Source organism: Acomys minous, assembly GCF_964271855.1.
Source record: "Acomys minous genome assembly, chromosome: 1".
NCBI lineage: Eukaryota > Metazoa > Chordata > Mammalia > Rodentia > Muridae > Acomys > Acomys minous.
Genome location: NC_140483.1, coordinates 4,593,973 through 4,613,255, shown reverse-complemented (window position 1 = coordinate 4,613,255; position 19,283 = coordinate 4,593,973). Strand labels below are relative to the sequence as shown.

At 51.6% G+C, this 19,283-nt stretch overlaps 1 protein-coding gene across 9 annotated transcripts in view; it reads right to left on the bottom strand.

Annotated features, from left to right (window-relative positions):
- VASH2 (vasohibin 2) overlaps positions 1–19,283 on the bottom strand; it is a 41,225-nt gene that overhangs the window by 3,686 nt on the left and 18,256 nt on the right. For 6 of the 9 annotated variants that reach the window (XM_084788629.1, XM_084788630.1, XM_084788636.1 and 3 more), the window contains 5 exons: positions 14,900–15,281; positions 13,297–13,412; positions 8,149–8,205; positions 7,399–7,467; positions 440–3,001 (listed from right to left, as the gene is read on the bottom strand). In XM_084788629.1, coding sequence (XP_084644755.1) covers positions 2,932–3,001; positions 7,399–7,467; positions 8,149–8,205; positions 13,297–13,412; positions 14,900–15,281 — 694 coding nt within the window. In that variant the 3' untranslated portion in view covers positions 440–2,931. Of the gene's footprint in view, positions 1–439; positions 3,002–7,398; positions 7,468–8,148; positions 8,206–13,296; positions 13,413–14,899; positions 15,282–19,283 lie in introns of those variants that run through there. The other 3 variants (XM_084788634.1, XM_084788635.1, XR_014780466.1) reach the window with 2 other exon arrangements.

The following is a 19,283-nucleotide window of genomic DNA, read 5'->3' as shown; positions in this document are numbered from 1 at the left end:
TCTCGCGTGAGCCCTGGGGATCACACTTAGGTCGTCTCCCCAACCTCCTGTTGGCCAAGTCTTAAATGCAGAGGGAAACTATAAAGCACCTTTTGCCATTAAGACAATAGACATGCTTGAACTCTTCTCTTTCAGGATTTAGCATCTGCTTTTCATCTTTTTTTAAGTCATAAGCCCTTTTTCCTTTGTTCCTGTAAGCTGTAATGAATGACTAGTTTTGTGCATTTGTGCTGGGCTTTGTGGTAAGCGTCCTGAGCTGTAGAGGCTGGCCTGTCACCTCTGTCACTACCTTCTTAGCCCTTATCAGTTAGGATGAAGCAAAGAGGCAAGAGGTTGACACACACCGAAACAGAGGACTGTTTAACCAGGGCCGCAAGAGGAGAGTGAGAAAGTGGCGAATCAGTTCGATAGGACAGAACAGCAACATCGTTGCAAAGCCTTCCGTTTCCAGCGTGGTTTTATTACAGTTCCATGCTGTGTACAAACACGTGGTGAGAGGAACGTGAGCCTGAAACATGCACTCCTGGCGCTCTTGAGAATGCTCTCAAGTCTTCCTGTACTTAGAAAAATACCCACTGCAACAATCATGGGTTTTCTGAAATATTTTTTTAAAAATGTATTGTCCAGAACAAAGTCTAAGAGAATAAACAAGAATCTGAGTTGTATGTCAAAAAAACTGTACAAGGGTGTACATAAAAGTCTAGCATACGAAAGCCTTGTCTAGTGAGCTGAAGGGCTGCAAAGGCTCCCGTTGTTTTCACATCTCTGCTGAGGACGCCCATGAGATAGCTGACTCAGATAACGTGCTCAGGACCCCAGAGTATCGAGAACACCAGGCTCACGGGTCAGTCAACAGCAGTCAACTTGCCATCCAGCTCTGCACTTAACGACACACAGCATAGGATAAATTTGCTCCAGTCCCCTCAGTTCTCCTTTCTTCTTAATCACAGCCAGGTTGGAGAGGTCAGTTTGGAGGTAAAACACGCGGGGCTCATCTTTGCCGAGTTGTTATTTAAATAAACAATTGTGTTAGAATTTAGGTGTTTGGGGGCTTGCTTCTATTTATAGAAGTTGGTGTAACTCCAGGGAGTGACAGCAGTTGAAATGTTTCTGTGCCTAACCTTACTTCAAAAAATTAATCTAAAAATCAGAAAGTAGTTGTGGAAGAGATTAGATGACAAAGTGTCACAGCTGGGTGCTGTTCTGTCCCTTGCCGTGGATCAAGTTGTCCCATTGACTGGTGCTCTGTTGACGTGAGCTGTCCGTGGACACAGGCAGCTGCAGGAACTTGACCTGGTGGCCAAGTTCTAATCAGTCCACTTACCAGATGGAGTGGATTCAGGGGACACATGGCCTTGAGGCCTGTGAGGACGTGGAGGAAAGATGCTTCCTTGGGTGCTGGGTGTCAAACTTGAGGAGCCTCTGAGCACAGGCTCCATAGTTCACCTTGAACTCAGCTGACAGGATTCTAGATGAAAGCAGCTGAGTTGAGAATGAAGTCTGCACTGTGTTTTAGTTTCCTGATCCTGTTCTTTAAAGGACACCAAACCTTTCCGAGAAAAGAACTTTTCGTTCACAATGCTGGCTTTAGGGTAGAGTGGATTTTTGTTCACATGGTTTTTGCCTTGCGTGTGTCCCTAGGGTTGTTTTCCTGGGGAAGACTCAGTGAGCAGATGGTAACTTCTCAGAACCCTCAAGTCTCAGCCAGAGGGGACCATGCTGAGCTGTCAGGGCTAGCCACTCAGCTTGAGCCGCTCCTCTGCTCTCCTGGGTAGGCATGGTGACCACACTAAGACAGATGCCACGAAGCTGTGCTCCAGATTTATAGCAGTCTTGTGTGCCTTCTGATTCCTCCTTCCCGGTCTGCAAGCGGAAGTGGCACTTGCGTGGCCACAGGCAGGCTCGCTGTGCTTCAGGGCCAGGGCCTTCTCCTTTAAGACAGGCCTGCTCCTTGGAGGTTATGGTTTTCCCCAGTGCTTCCAAATGCCATAAAGCGGTGCCTAAAAACAAGCCACTGGGAACAGTCTGCCATCACATCTGCCTTAGTGTAGGACAGCAGGACACATTAACAGCAAAGCCACTCGGAACGAAGGCTGACCAAACGTGACAGAAGAGTTAGCCCCTGGTGTCTGCCCTTCTATCCGAGGAAATCTCGGCACTGCTGCATTTTCATGAGTGCGTGGCCTTTTGTGCTTTTTGCTGGACTTGGAAAAGGCTTAAGTGTTATCTAGAGTTTCTTAACATGCTTGTTTGAAGATGAAAACCTACTGTCAGTGGATGTTTTATGAAAAGTGACTCCAACATCCTAAAGTTTTTCCTTATTGCCAGAATTTCAGTGCTTTTTTCCTAAAGCATTTGCATATAACACCTTAAATCTCATCTCATGTGTGCACCAGAAAAAAACAACAGCAAACCCTCCAAACCATGGAGATCCCTATAGGAAACACTAAGAAAACAATACAAATAGAATATAAAAAAACTCATTAAGATTGCATATCTGATGCCAAAATGTTGAGGTAATATCAACTGCTTAAAAAAACCCACCCATCTTTGCTTGTTATTGCTGAGAAGACGGTAATACTGACTGAGTTACCTACTATACCAAAAAGTGGAAGAGAACTCCATAAACATTTACTACAGCTGAGGCATAATGTCCAAAGCAAGTGGAACAGTCGGCAGATGGAGAAATAGAAAACTAGTCAGCGTGTCCTTGAGATCCTGAGAGGGAGACAGTCACCCAGAGTTGTCCAGCACTTCAGCCCAACCATACCTGCTGCTCAGTTGAGTTTTTCACCCCCTCAGATTCCATCTCCAGGTAAATCCTGCAAAGCCGAAACCACAAGTCCTTCCTGAACGAGTCGCAGGTCCTCCTGAAGCTGCTGGGTAAAGTGCAGAAAGGAGCACCGTGGATAGCTTGCCGGCCTGGCGCGCCTAGATGCGGATCTGATAGCCCACTTCGTTTAGAGTGCTGAGGTCAGCCACCTTCTCAGGTAGAGCAGGCCTGAGGGGGGAAAGCAGAAACATGGTAGGGAGGGACCAAGATGCAGGGATGACGCTCTTCAGGGGCTCCAGCTAAGCCTGCTCCCCACACCCACACTCCAGCCTTAGACACACAGGGATGACGCTCTTCAGGGGCTCCAGCTAAGCCTGCTCCCCACACCCACACTCCAGCCTTCGACACACAGGGATGACGCTCTTCAGGGGCTCCAGCTAAGCCTGCTCCCCACTTCTGGATCTACTTTGAGAGGCGTGAAGGAGTTGTAAAAGGCATTCAGTGAAGAAAGCTAAAAAACCATTTCTGGTATCAAAGAGCCTTTGAAGCTTGAATGTAATCACATTAACTTTTTAAAATTAAGACTTAGAAAACTTGGAAATAAACATCACAGCAAAATTAGCCAGACTCTTTTAACTTTTTTTTTGAGACAGGGTTTCCGTTTCCCGGGGTAGCCTTGAACTTCGCATCCTCCTGCCTGAGTTTCCCATGTTCAGGGATTATAGGTGCACAGCACCATGCTCAGGGCTACAACTTTTGAAACCCAGGACCTTGTAAGTCCTGACAAGTCACATACAATACAGGACCGGGCCAGATTCTTTTGGCAGCAGTGAGCCCTGGGATCACCAGGGGACCCGGGGCCTAGTAGACATTCTCAGTTCCTTGAGAGATGATTCAGACTGTAGGTTTGAATGTGTAAAACCAAGATGCCTTGCCAGCCGTGGTGGCGCACGCCTTTTATCCCAGCACTTAGGAGGCGGAGACCCCATCTCAAAACAAACAAACAAACCAAGGTGTTTCTTTCAGAGTTCACCTGAAACCACATGCCATGAAAGAGAATCACCCAGTGCAGTCAGTGTCTCTGCTAAGAAACCACTGAAGCACTTGGCAGTCAATCGCCTAGGATTGAGCATGAAGAAATCATGCAAGGGGCTGGTGGCTTCCCAGGATGACACTGTGTAGGCACTCTGACAGCTTCCACTCTCGTGAGCACCATGTCACCTTGGGTTGACATGAGCAAGACTGTAAATGGGTTAGGATGTTGGTGAGGGGGTTGTCATCTTCACAGGGGCATCAAAGGTCTTATGTGCTAAAAAGAGAAAACTCAAGTGAAGTCCTCCTCTTAGACCTGTGAGAGACTTCTCTATGGCAGGTTGTTTCCTCCTGACAGGAAAGTAGTCCAGCTCACTCAACTGAAAAGGGACCAGACTCTGTCAGCCTAGCAGCCTGCCTCTCTAGGAGGGACGTGACTATCGGAGACACTTCTTTCCTGTGTTAGCCAGCACTGTGCCCGCTCCAACTCCCTTTTCATTTTATATTTTTGAGGAAGTCTTAGTAAGTCGCCAGGTATCCCATGAACTTGGAATCCTCCTGCCTCAGCCTCCCAGGTAGCCACTAAGAGATTCTGACATCTTGACCCAAGATCATTCTCCATGAAACAACTTCACGGTGGCCACTAAAGCTACCAACGTGCTCCTTGACCCCATGGAAGAGCTTGTGTCCTAGTCACCTGTGTCGCATGGGCCCACACCACAGTTCTGTGTATCTCTTGTCAGGGCTCCCGGGATGCCCACAATGATAAACACAGTACAAATACGGAGATGTGATCACTCAGCTGTGTCAGTGACCTGTGTCCAGGCCTTGAGGGTGATGATGTTCTTTGGTCTAGTCAAGCCCTAGAGGTCAGCTGCTTTAAGTAGGACACTGCCTACAAGCCCTGAAGAGTGGTGTCCAGGACCCACCTGAGGACCCTCCATGGGTTAATAGCTGAAAGGAACAGTGTTGCTCAAAAAAGAGAAGGGGAAAAAGGAAACATGGTCGACAAAAGAAAAAGGAGGAAGGCCAGGTCAAGAGTCATGTGGGTAGAGAAACAGGCTTGGCCTGGTCCTTGGGGAAGCCGACCCTAGTAAAGAAATGATGTTTCCTTTTTCTTTCTCTCTCTTTTTTTTTCCCAGTAGGTGTTCATGTGTGGAAGTATGTGTCCCAAGTGTGTGCCTTGATAGCATGTGGAAGCCAGCGTCTTCCTCAATTACTTCTCCATCTAATTTACTTTTATTTCCTTGAGTCATGGTCTTTCACTGGACCTTCAGCTTACAGATTGAGACAAGCTGGCTGTATAGAAAGCCTCATAAATCAGCCCCCCATCCCCCACCCCCTACCCCCATTGCTGCCCCACACAATGGGGTTAGAATGTGTATGCTGCCGTTCCTGGCTTTCTACATAGGTAGCCGGGACCTGAACCCAGGCCCTCAAGCTCGTACAGGAAGCACTCGACTGAGCCATATCTCCAGCAGGCTCCCCTGACTTCCCTTACTTGCTCTTCGAGAGCCAACCCATGCAAAACTCACTGTGGACACTCCTCAAAAAGCAGCTGCAAGGAACTGACCCCAGAGACAGAAAGGACTTGGTTTAAGTTGACAGGGTTTTGAAACACAGACCCCAATCTCCACCCCCATTAGTCTCTAAGAACCCCTGTGGCCTGGCATGGTAGCACATGCCTATAATCCCAGCAAAGGCAGGCGGATTTCTGTGAGTTCGAGGCTAGCCTGGTCTACAAAGCGAGTCCAGGACAGCCAAGGCTACACAGAGAAACCTTGTCTCAAAAACAAAAAACAAAAGTAAACATATCAGAACCTCTGTGGGGTAGGGCTGAGAGGTAACTGAGGGCTGACTGTTCTATGTAGACGGTGCTCCTCACATCTGGAGGAGAGGACTACCACCAGGATGGCTCAGTAGGTAAAGACACTTGTCACCAAGTATAATGACCTAAATTTTATCCCCAGGACCCACATGGTAGAAGGTTAAGAGCCCTAAAGTTGTCCACTACTCTTCCCGTGTACATATGTTCTTGCAAATAAACAAATGCTATAATAATAAGACCAAAACTCTTAGAGGGGAGCAGAGCAGAGGAACCCTTGGGGGAGGGGCATGATGCCTCTCTTTAGAAACCTGATCTTAATTGAGGCGGGTGAAGTCACTCTTACCCTCCCACTCAGCTGACTCTCCTGTCAACCCAGTGACACACATGCTCCTAAAGGGATTATTTAGGCAAGTGCAAAGACAAAGAGGAATGTAGAGGTGGGAGTGGCCCCAGCTGTGAGAGGAGGAGAGAGCCACTAAAACCATCTAGGGGGCTCCAGCTGACGGCCTCAAGCCCACTGTGGTTATTTTCCACTCTGAGCACTCAGCATGTTTAGAAATGACTCAATGGCCTTCGGTAAAGATGAAAATAATAGCATGGCCATGGTGTCCAAGGGTTCTTCCGGATGCAGACCAGCTTGGTGAGAGCCCAGAGTCTGAAGCCACTAGTTGAATGGTCAAAGTTGTCCCTTTAAAAAACCAAGACCAAAAATAAATAAATAAATAAATAAATAAATAAATAAATAAATAAAAATAAAAAACCAAGACCAGGGGCTGGAGAGATGGCTCAGAGGTTAAGAGCACTGACTGCTCTTCAAACGTCATGAGTTCAATTCCCAGCACCACATGGTGGCTCACAACCATCTCTTCTGGCCTGCAGGCAGAATGCTGTATACATAATAAATAAATCTTAAAAAAAAAAAAAGCAAGCAAGACCAAGGCTTTAGCTGGACCAAAGCCTAATTGGAGAAGGCTATGGTCAGGAGGGAAGAACCTTTTGCTGACACATGTCTGGGAGCTGAGGGTGTTGGTCTAGCCTGTGGTTATGGCAGATACATGAGTCAACAGAGGGAGGGGGTCAGCCTGGAGCCCCCATGCCTGCTGTGGCCCCGTCCTCTCCAGTCTCTCCTTTGCCTCTGGCCTCTTCCTTCCTTCCGTCTCCTGCGCGGCAGCAGCAGTCCTTCCCTGGTCCATCCCCAGAATTACGAGGAACTGGGAGAGACTGTCCCCCCCCCCCCCACTCACCTCGGTCCCTTTAAACAGAAGCCTCCACAGCTGCCCCTTCAAGGCTCCTCCCAACCTCCAAATGCTGGGAAAGAGCAAAATGGCCAGGATTTATGGTGCCAAGAAGAGCCATGACCTTATGAGCTCTGTGTCTGTGACACTGTCTTCAGGCACCCACAAGCTACGGGGTCTTGATGACCATGCTGTTCCAAGGTCACCTGGCCTAGTTGTAGATTCCCACCACCACCCCATCCGGCCCCACTGGAAAGGGTTAATGAGGGGCTCATGGGCACCTGCTCAGCAGAGGAGGAAAGGCTATGGGCATGGGTGTGGGGGCCTTGGGAGTTGGGTACAGCCACTCAACCTTTTTTGAGACGTTTACAATATACTGGCCTGTGAGTGGGCTGGGATAGACCTTGAGGGACAGGAAACACCTGGGGGCCTGTTCCGGTCTGGGCCTGTTCCATTCTCAGGTCATTGTAGTGTATCAGGAGGGGTAGGGACAAGGGGGGGGGCCTGACACCCAGTAGCTTCTCACTCACAGCTGTAGCTGTCTAACAGCTGTCTTCCTCGAGTGTAGGTGAAGGCTCCAGCTTGGCCATTTGCCTTGGCTGCATGACAAAGTAGTAGAGGTTAGGGTCTGTGGCAAGGAAAGTCAGTTCTCTTTCTGACTCCCATGAGGGTAACTCAAGGGGCGCCCCCCAGATTGACTGAAGTCTGAGCATGGGAGTCAGCCAAGGGTTACCTGGAGACCATCTCACTCGGGCCCACCAGGACGGGCCAAGTTCAGCACGCTTATCTTGCCGTATTGGTCGTTAATGTAAACCCTTAGCCTTGGCTCACCAAGCACAGGTGGGGGTGGGTCTGTGGCTGACCGGCTGTGGGGAGCCCCGAGTTGTGACCCCCCCCACCTAGCAGCAGAACTGAGTAACAAAAACTGGGCTTCCTGTCCCAAGGCTGCTGGCTTGGCTCCAGGGGAGGGTGGTTTCCCCAATTCAGGTTTGGAACAAGGCCTCTTTAAGAGCCAGGACCCACCTGTCAGCAAGGCTCTCAGCCTAGGCCCTACCCAAACTGGCTCTCTCTTCCAGCCATCCTTCCCTGCTTCTCTCACCAGACACCAGACTGCAAGGCTCCCCCACTGCCACCACAGGGCCACTAGAGGCACAAACCACCCGGCACCACCTCTAACCCTTCCCTGACCCTAAGCCCTCACTGTCACATCCCATGCCTCTGACCCTGGCTCCCCCAAAACCTTGCTTCCTGAATTCATCACTTTATTTTTGAGCCTTCACCTCTTCTTCCTGGTTATCTCCACACTGTCTCCAGTAGCAGTGCAGTTCTCTTCAGGTCTGCAAGGAAGAAACCCAGAGGGGATGCTGTGTCCCGCAAACTGCTTCGAGGAACCCACTCCAGCGCCTGGCCTCTTTACAAGGAAGGGCTTGTCCAAAGCCACGGTCCGGTTCACCGGGTCTCAGCTCAGGGCTCACTCTGTGTGCTCCCTCCGTCACTCTCCTCGTCACAGTCCTAGCGCTGTCGTGCCGTCGTGCTGTGCGCCAAAGGTCCTCACAGTCTACAGCATCTTCTGCTCCTCCCCCGAATCTCACTAGTACACCTTTGCCACTCGGCCATGGATCCTTGATCCTCCTGGAGCTGCCAACACTGGCAGTGAATTGAGCCATGGGGTATGAAGAGAGGACGGTGACAGAAGAGAACCCGTCCTCCCTGACTTAGGGGCCACTACCTGTCCCCATTCTTTTCCTCGCTCCCAGGCCCACTTTAATGCACCATGCGGGTCAGTGGGTTCCCAGGGTAGGGCAGGAGCAGGCGGCTGTCTAACACTGTCACCAGGGACAAGGACAGAATCCCCCTCTTAGCCACCCTGACTCGTCTCCTAGTCGGTCTCACCTCTGACCTCCCTAGAGTTACTGGTTCCTTGTTCCCTCCTTTTCTTTCCTCACCAAGGAGCCACTGTTTGAACTGTCACTTCTGGGTTGAAGCCTCCAATTTTAATCCGTCTTTAAGCCCTGGTTCTCTAGTATCAGTATTTTCTAGAATATTCCCTCTGGAAGTCTGAGAAGCACCTCATAGCCCGCACAGTCTCAACTCACATTTGCTTCTGTTCTCTAGACATCAAATCGTCACCTTCCTGACCGCCCCCCCGGCCCTGAACCCTGGCAGTTACTCTATTAGCTGCTTTTACTGGTTAAGGCCTTCCCTCACAGCTGACTACTAAGTTCCTGCAGGCCCTGGTACACGAGATCCAACCAGAAATGGTGACTCAGAAATGCTGAACTGCCAGTGCCTGTCATTCTGTGCCAAATCCGTTGCCTCAGAAGGAGGTGCTGTTCCTGTGGACTGGCCCAGGTTCTGGAGGGAAGAGCACTCTCTGTGGGCACCACAACCCTCCTGCTCATGGGACAAAGGGGACAAAAGATCAAATGACAGGGCTTCCCCTCCTATTGCTGGGTCCAGGTCACTGAGCCTTCAGGAAGGGTTTGTCTGATCACAGTTCTGAGACTGTAGTGCATCTGGAATGGATGATTGAGTCAGAGAAAGCTTGAGCTCAGTGAGGACGGGTGTGAAGTCAGAGGATACCATGGTGAGGATGGGTGTGAAGTCACAGGATGGCATGGTGAGGACGGGTGTGAAGTCAGAGGACGGCATGGTGAGGACGGTGTGAAGTCACAGGACGGCATGGTGAGGACGGTGTGAAGTCACAGGACGGCATGGTGAGGACGGGTGTGAAGTCAGAGGACAGCATGGTGAGGACGGGTGTGAAGTCAGAGGACGGCATGGTGAGGACGGGTGTGAAGTCAGAGGACGGCATGGTGAGGACGGGTGTGAAGTCAGAGGACGGCATGGTGAGGACGGGTGTGAAGTCAGAGGACGGCATGGTGAGGACGGGTGTGAAGTCAGAGGACGGCATGGTGAGGACGGGTGTGAAGTCAGAGGACGGCATGGTGAGGACGGGTGTGAAGTCAGAGGACGGCATGGTGAGGACGGGTGTGAAGTCAGAGGACGGCATGGTGAGGACGGGTGTGAAGTCAGAGGACGGCATGGTGCGGATGGGTGTGAAGTCAGAGGACGGCATGGTGAGGACGGGTGTGAAGTCACAGGACGGCATGGTGAGGACGGGTGTGAAGTCAGAGGACGGCATGGTGAGGACGGGTGTGAAGTCAGAGGACGGCATGGTGCGGATGGGTGTGAAGTCAGAGGACAGCATGGTGAGGACGGGTGTGAAGTCAGAGGACAGCATGGTGAGGACGGGTGTGAAGTCAGAGGACAGCAAGGTGAGGACGGTGTGAAGTCAGAGGACAGCATGGTGAGGATGGGTATGAAGTCACAGGACGGCATGGTGAGGACAGGTGTAAAGTCAGAGGACAGCATGGTGAGGACGGGTGTGAAGTCAGAGGATGGCATGGTGAGGACGGGTGTGAAGTCAGAGGACAGCATGGTGAGGACGGGTGTGAAGTCAGAGGATGGCATGGTGAGGACGGGTGTGAAGTCAGAGGATGGCATGGTAAAGACGGTGGTGAAGTCAGAGGTCAGCATAGTGAGGAAGGGTGTGAAGTCAGAGGACAGCATGGTGAGGACGGGTGTGAAGTCAGAGGATGGCATGGTGAGGACGGGTGTGAAGTCAGAGGATGGCATGGTGAGGATGGGTGTGAAGTCAGAGGACGGCAAGGTGAGGACGGTGTGAAGTCAGAGGACAGCATGGTGAAGACGGTGGTGAAGTCAGAGGTCAGCATAGTGAGGAAGGGTGTGAAGTCAGAGGATGGCATGGTGAGGAAGGGTGTGAAGTCAGAGAACAGCATGGTGAGGACGGGTGTGAAGTCAGAGGACGGCATAGTGAGGATGAGTGTGAAGTCAGAGGTCAGCATAGTGAGGAAGGGTGTGAAGTCAGAGAACAGCATGGTGAGGACGGGTGTGAAGTCAGAGGACGGCATAGTGAGGATGAGTGTGAAGTCAGAGGACAGCATGGTGAGGACGGGTGTGAAGTCAGAGGATGGCATGGTGAGGACGGGTGTGAAGTCAGAGGATGGCATGGTGAAGACGGTGGTGACGTCAGAGGTCAGCATAGTGAGGAAGGGTGTGAAGTCAGAGGACAGCATGGTGAGGACGGGTGTGAAGTCAGAGGATGGCATGGTGAGGACGGGTGTGAAGTCAGAGGATGGCATGGTGAAGACGGTGGTGAAGTCAGAGGACAGCATGGTGAGGAAGGGTGTGAAGTCAGAGGACAGCATGGTGAGGAAGGGTGTGAAGTCAGAGGACGGCATGGTGAGGATGGGTGTGAAGTCAGAGGACGGCATGGTGAGGATGGGTGTGAGGCCCGGTGTGAAGTCAGAGGATGGCATGGTGAGGACGGGTGTGAAGTCAGAGGAAGGGCATGGTGAGGATGGGTGTGAGGCAAGGTGTGAAGTCAGAGGACAGCATGGTGAGGACGGGTGTGAAGTTAGAGGAAGGGCATGGTGAGGATGGGTGTGAGGCAGGGTGTGAAGTCAGAGGACAGCATGGTGAGGACGGGTGTGAAGTTAGAGGATGGCATGGTGAAGACGGGTGTGAAGTTAGAGGTCAGCATAGTGAGGAAGGGTGTGAAGTCAGAGGATGGCATGGTGAGGAAGGGTGTGAAGTCAGAGGACGGCATGGTGAGGATGGGTGTGAAGTCAGAGGACGGCATGGTGAGGACGGGTGTGAAGTTAGAGGACGGCATGGTGAGGACGGGTGTGAAGTTAGAGGACGGCATGGTGAGGACGGGTGTGAAGTCAGAGAATGGCATGGTGAGGAAGGGTGTGAAGTCAGAGGACGGCATGGTGAGGATGGGTGTGAAGTCAGAGGACGGCATGGTGAGGATGGGTGTGAGGCCCGGTGTGAAGTCAGAGGATGGCATGGTGAGGACGGGTGTGAAGTCAGAGGAAGGGCATGGTGAGGATGGGTGTGAGGCAAGGTGTGAAGTCAGAGGACAGCATGGTGAGGACGGGTGTGAAGTTAGAGGAAGGGCATGGTGAGGATGGGTGTGAGGCAGGGTGTGAAGTCAGAGGACAGCATGGTGAGGACGGGTGTGAAGTTAGAGGATGGCATGGTGAAGACGGGTGTGAAGTTAGAGGACGGCATGGTGAGGACGGGTGTGAAGTTAGAGGATGGCATGGTGAAGACGGGTGTGAAGTTAGAGGACGGCATGGTAAGGACAGGTGTGAAGTCAGAGGATGGCAAGGTGAGGATGGGTGTGAGGCAGGGTGTGAAGTCAGAGGACGGCATGGTGAGGACGGGTGTGAGGATGGGTGTGAAGTCAGAGGATGGCATGGTGAGGGCAGGTGTGAGGATGGGTGTGAAGTCACAGAGAGGCATTAAGGGCAGGACTAGGAACCCACACATGGAAGGTGAGCAGTCCCTTGTCTCTCTGAAAGAATGGCCCTATTATGCTCGGGCGTCCTGACCTAGACTCCACTTCCCATTCCTGGATGCCTGTCATTTCGGCAAGCCTCTGCCAGCTGTTTGTGCTAAGCCTGGGAGCAGGGGGTGTGGAGTGAAGAGCAAGGCCCATCTCTGAACTGAAAACACTCGGTCCTACCCTGCTATCCCCTAAACAGAACCACGCCTCTCCACCGCCACGCCCTTGAGTCTAGGGAGTTGTCTTGGCTCCCTCACTGACCAGCGCCAGGGGGACCAAGATAACAAACTCGTTTTGTGTCCTGGCTCTTTCATCCAAAAGTGGCCCCTGCAGAACATTCCCTGCGTAGCCTATAGGATGGACATGTTCATCAGAACATGCTATTGTGAAAGTGGTTTTCCATTAACAAGCCCCACCCACCGTGTGATCTGATTGGACCTGTTCAAGAATGTTGAGTGACAGGTGAAGAATCATCCTTAACCTCTTATGAATGCAAACTATGGCCTCCCTCAGGACTAAGGTCTGATTGACTATGGCCACCATATGGCTGAGCAGGAACTCAACCAGGACTCCTGTGTACTGCCTCAGTCCCCAGCACGCAGGGGCCACTGTGACAACCTGCTGCCATTATTTTAGCCACCAGCAACTTTTCAGTGTGACTGTGGCCTCAGTAACACCACTGGTTACTCTGGGCAGCTCACACTATGAGAGTTACAAGAAATGCCATGGTGGCTCCTACGTAGCTAAGCTGGTTCTGCATCTACACTTCCTGATTCTGTTTCCAGTGCTCTTCCACCTTAGGCCTTCCCTGGCCTCTCCCTCCATTTTTACATTCAACTCTTTGCAGCAGCATGCCACCTGGGTGGCAAGGGCCATCTGGATGTGGCACACACCACGGCACCGTTTGCATGTATGACCTGTGAATAGAAGACCCCTCAGAGAAGACTCAGCTTTATCCACACAGGTCAGGACACGGCTGCAAACGTGTGTGCAAACGTGTGTGTAACGTGTGTGCAAACATGTGCGCGAGGGAAGAAAAGATGGTACTCACGACTTGTCCCGCCTGCCGAGCCTCCTTGGAGGGCTTGCTTGTCTCCTTCGGGGAGACAGGGATTTCCCCCGGCTTCTCACTTGGGTTGGAGAGTGGGCACTTGCAGGCTTCAAGATCTGAAGAAGATAGAAGGACTTATGCACACTGGACCCCAAGGACCCCCATCTTTCACCTTCCCACAGCATAACACCCCAACCCCAGCCCACCCTGGATGCACATTCCTCTTGTTGTTCACTGGAAAAAGATAAGAATGCCACTTCTCGGAGAGCGAGTCCCCTTGTCTGTGGAGGGAAGGGAGCCAATCCTAGGCCCTCAGCCTCCTGGAGCTGTTTGCATAGAAGTTTCTCTCCCTGGGAGGCAAAGTCTCCTTTACAGTACCCCAGTACCCCGAAAGCAGCTTCTGCTGATGCCTCCCCTCCCCACATTCAGGCAGAGTGGGCTCCAGATAACCACCCCAGATCCTGAAGAGTAAAGACAGCCACAGGCCCAGGAGGGAGAGGTAGGTGTGCTGCCACCATAGGGGTGGGCAGACAGAGGGAAGAACGGATGAGGCCACCTACCCAGGCTCAGCACAGGTGTGACTACTGTGACACCACTTCAGAACCTGATGCTAAAGAGATGCAGCGTGACTCCGAAACAGACCATAACACAGGGTGACTGTCTCCACCTGAGACGTAACTTCCTGGGGAGCCCCTCTGTTCCAGCACAGTGATGGAACTGACCTGGTCTCTCAGTTTTGGATCTTAGTTCATAGAAGGAATTGAGGGGAGAGACGCCACTTTATAACATCTAAGATGGTGTCACTGAGGGGCAAACTGAAACACATTTGCCCCTCAGGGTCCTTGTAGGAATTGGTCCCAGGACCCCCAAAATCCGTGGGTATTCCAGTCTCTTATGTTTGCACATGACCTATACATATCCTCCTGTAGACTTGGACTCACAACTTGAATGACCTGCAACACTGAGGGCATGATAGTTATTGAGCTATATATTTTTAGAGAATATTAAGAAAAAAACTATATTTTCAGGACAGCTGCAAGTTTGTTTCATACTATCCTTGATCCACAGTTGGCTGAAACTGAGGGTGCAAGCTCCACCAGCATAAAGGGCAGGCCCTATCACAGGCAGAGGCTAGCTGTCCAACTAAGCAAGGATGCAGAGGTTTGGTCGCTACAGCATGGCCACTAAGCAAGAGCAGCCTCCTGCCATCCAGAAAGAGCAACAGATAGTGTGGTTGCTAACTCCAGACTCTCAAGTTTGATGGCGCTTCGGACCTCACAGAGGAAGCGGCTCTTTGAGTGTGGCTATGAGGAAGTTTCTAGGCCGGGTGAACTGAGGTGGGGGCCACACACTAAGGTGGGCGGTATCACTTCCCAGGCAGAAGCCAAACTGGAACAAAAAACGAGAAAGCTGAGGCCCAGCCGTGGACACGGCTGCTTCAGGCTCCTACCTCTGTCACTTCCCATGATGGGAAGCAGCGTCCCTGATCTGTGACCCAAATCACCCTCTTTCCCTCCTTTCCGTATTGTGGGATGAGGGAATTTGTCCCATGTGTAAAGTAACCGGTGACGCAAGCAGGGAAGGGCGCTTGCCCGGCGCTCACCTTCATCCGCATGTCCCGAGCGTATTTCTCCAGCTCCTTCCTGATGTCAGCCCTCAGCATCTTTGAGACGTTGAGAACAAGCTGCTTCCACTCAATGGGTTGGAAGCTGTGAGGCTCGTGGGGGACGTACAGCCCAATCTTGACCTTCTTGACTGTGTGCAGGTATTTCTTATAGGAGTCTTCAAAGTCAAAGACAAGGTCACTCAGGGTCCGAAAGGTCAGCGGCTTGTCCATCAGCTCGGCCCTTCGGCTCATGCCCAGCGAGCCATAGTAACCGTTGCAGTAAATCCCCAGCACGACATGGTGAAAGTAGTTTCCTGAGAAGTAGGTTTTAAAGCTGATAGGGAACCGCTCAATGGAAGGCTGCCCGTTGGTTAAATATCTTCGGCAGGTGGAGTCAAGGAAGGGACAGAGGCCATAAGAATGCAGAGAGCATGGCCGTCCAGCATCTGATAGTACTCCCAGGCTATTGATAGACTGGCTGGCCAGCTAGTCCTAAGATGCCCCCCCTGCCCCCCCCCCCCCCCCCCCGTCTCAGCTCTCTACTGCTACACTAAAGTCTCTCAAGTGGACTCGGTACTTGTGCAGCAAACAACTTCCTGAGTGCTCTCCTCAGCCAAGTGTGTTTTTAAACACAGTCAGAGTGAGTTCTGACTGCTCCGTGTGGAGCAAGCAGGATCCAAGGGCCTCTGGGGCTGCCCATGTAAGAGAGGAAAACTGGAACTCAAGAGACAGCAAGCCCAGCCACCAAGGCTTGCTGGTGACCCAGAGGGCGAAGGGGCAGAGAGAAGTCAGATGGAGTCCCGGTTGTGACAATCTGCCACTCTCATCACGCCTGCTCCTCCTGTGCCAACAACCTGGGCTACCATGTAGAAGATTACCTTTGCTCTCAGCCCGCCGCTCACACGGCACACCTGGACTCTCCCCACTCACTAGCCCGCAGTGGTTTAGTGGCAGCTTCTTGCCATGACTTGGGCTGTGTGTATGTGCAGCGTGGTGTTTGTGCACAAGGGTGGAGGCCAGAGACTCGCCTTGGTGTTGTTCTTCTGCGGGCCTTGCTTTCCTAGCCGGGGCCTCTTCTTGTCCCGGAACTCAATAAGGAAAGCTGGTTGGCCAGTGATTACCAAGGGATCTTTCTGCCTCCGCCACCCCAGGGCTGAGATCACTAGCACAAGCCTCAAGGCCTGGACTTTTTGTTTTTTAGCATTGGCCCCGGGTGCACAAACCCGGATCCATGTGCTTGTGCTACCTCCAGACCCCCTACAATGTTGGTTTGACCAATAATCACAGAGCAGCAGCTTGAGTCACCAGCCTACTCCCAGGCTCTGGAAGGCCGAGCAAGAGGCACCACACTTCCAGACCCCTCTAGACACTGCACATGACTCACTGTTCATGGTGAGGTCACCTGACCATTCACCATTCATGGAGAGATCACACGGCCCTTGAACCAACTCTTTTAAGTCATTCCCGATAGAATGCCCAGGGAAGGAATGCTTCTAAAGTAAACAACGACACGATGCTGTGCAGAAGAGCTCAGGTGTGTCAGCAGAGCTCTCCGTCCTTTGTCTTCGGAACAGTTAAGGCTCAGCAGGTAAAGGCACCTAACGTGACCTGAGTTTCATCCCCAGAAAGCATATGATGAAGAGGGGACCATCTCTTGCAAGCTGTGCCTCTGGCATCCACACATGTGCACGTGCCGTCTTCAGTAGTTAAATGAGAAACAAACAATAACCATGCACCTTTTTCTTATCTGGCTTTCTATAGGGTACTTGGAGCTACTTAAGGTGTTTTTATTTACTTATTTGTGTGTGTGTGTGTGTGTGTGTGTGTGTGTGTGTGTGTGTGTGTGTGTGTACGTCCCCTCCAAATAATTTTTTGAAATAAGGTTTCTCTATATAGTCCTGGTTGTCCTGGACCTTGCTCTGTAGACCTCACTGGCCTTGAACTCACAGAGATCTGCCTATCTCTGCCTCCTAAGTGCTTGGATTAAAGGCCTGTGCCACCAACCACCTGACAGATAAATATTTTTTAATGAATCTGCCTTCACCATCTCATCTTCCTGCCAACTTGCTTTCCTGAGGTGGCCAAACTGGGTAGACATCAGTCTTCCACTTCAGAGATTTTAGATTTCCACATCTCAATCCTTTGAACTGTCTAGATCCCTGAGCAAAGTCCTGGATGTGACTTGGCCCCTGCTCACTGATCCTCTATGTCATTTCAATGTCCTTATCAGACCACCAGGAGGCCCTGACCATTTTTGAAGAATATATCCTGAAGCCATAATGACTGAACACAGGAGCCAAGTATGGTGGCGCACAGCTTTAACTCCAACTCTTAAGAGGCAGGGACAGACAGATCTCTGTGAGTTTGAGGCCAGCCAGAGCTATTCAGTGAGACCCTGTCCTTAACACATGCCAGGTATGAGATGCTGTGTTGGTTTGAATAAGAGCAGCACCCACAGGCTCAGGGATGCAAAGGTCTGTTGGAGAAGGGTTAGTAGGTGTGGTCTTGTTAGAGCAGTCTCTGGGGGTGGGCTTTGAGAATTCAGTCATCCAGTGCTGCAGAGCCTTGCCTTCCTGTTGCCATGCACCCAGCCAAGGCTGTGGGCTCACGCTCTGAAACGGGGAGCCCCAAACACTTTCTTCCATACGTTGCCTTGGTCAGAATGGCTTAGCACAGCAAGAGAGAGTAGCTGCGACAGCGACCGTCAAACGGCTTTCACCCAGCGCAGTGTACTAGGAAGCTGCGTGATACAGCGATACAGCGGGCTGCAGCTGAGCGCGAAAGCACTTGCCTCGCAAGCACAGAGGCCCTGAGTTCAATCCTCAGTACCGCCAGAAAAAAGATGAACTGATGCCCAGGCACAGGCAGCTAGGAGGCTGGAGGAAGCTCAAGGCCAGGCTGGAATACCTAGCTAGACTCTTCCTCAAAGCAATTAAGGCACTCTTAAAAGCATGCCGCAAAACAAGCCGACCGAGGTTGCTCGCTTGTGGCAAGCAGTAGTAGCTTTTAGCTTTGCTCCCAGGGCAACTGTGTTTCTCCCCGTGCACCTGGGATCTTGACCACAGCAGCACAATCCTCCCGGCAAGGCGGCCAAGGCTGTTCCTCCAAAACCCTTGCCATAATTCAAAAATAACTCTAAGATCCATGTGTCTGGAGTGCACGGGAACGTGTGCGCGCACACTGGTTAGCAGGCTGCAAAGTGGCTGTCCAGGAAGGGACTCTGCAGTTCAGGCTGGAGGGAGAAGACATAAGCCACAGGCTGGGGAGGCAGCTTACTCTATAAAGCGCTTGCCTTGTTCAATACCCGGGACCTGGGTTTGTGATTCCAGGCTGGGAAAGGAGAAACAGGCAGCTCCCTGGGGCTCACAGGCCAGCCAGCTTAGCTTACTTGGTGAGTTCTGGGCCAGTGGGAGATCCAGCCTTAAAATGATAGATGAATAGACAGACAGACAGACAGATAATGATGATAGGCAGATGGTAGATAAATAGACAATAATGATAGAGATGGATTGATTAGATAGATACAAATAGATGATAGAGACTTAGAGAGGGAAGATAGATAGATAGATAGATAGATAGATAGATAGATAGATAGATAGACAGACAGACAGACAGACAGACAGACAGACAGACAGATAGACAGACAGATAGACAGACAGACAGACAGACAGACAGACAGATAGATAGACAGACAGACAGACAGACAGACAGATAGACAGACAGACAGACAGACAGACAGACAGACAGACAGATAGATAGATAGATAGTGCCTGAGGAACCACACCTAAAGTTATCCCCTGGATCCACCACACACACATTAGATAGCAAAGGAGAGGTGACCAGAAGTCAGCAAAACCTACCAGCCTCCCAGCTGTCAGGAAACCGTGTTTCCCAGGACAGTGGGAAGCTCTGAGAGACTGTGTCCTGAGTCACTCTTCCCATCCCCAGGGAAAGGAGGACACCAGAACGCTGACACAGAAATGCCGTGACTGTGCCAAGGGTCTGATTCCCGAGTTGAACACGGCAGGCAGAAGCTCCCATGCTTGCCACCTGCGTTGCTCTTCTCAGAAATGTCACACAGGTAAGAACAAAGTGAAATCGCAAGCCCCGGCCCAGCAGGGTCCTGGTTCTGTTCTCTCAAGCCCCATTACCTCTAGGTGACTCCAGGGACACAACGTTCAGACGTATGACAATGCTCGCAGATCGCAGTGGCCTACACACCCAGCATCCTAGCAGGCGGCCAAAGTGGCTGAGCGGAGCTTGTCTACCCAGGGAAGGGCCTGGCCTTGTGTCCTCCCCAGCCGATGGTTCCCAGCAAGAGGCTCGCTCTGCTTGCAGCTGTGACTAACTCCTGCTAGTGAAGAGTGGGGCCCTGAGCTAC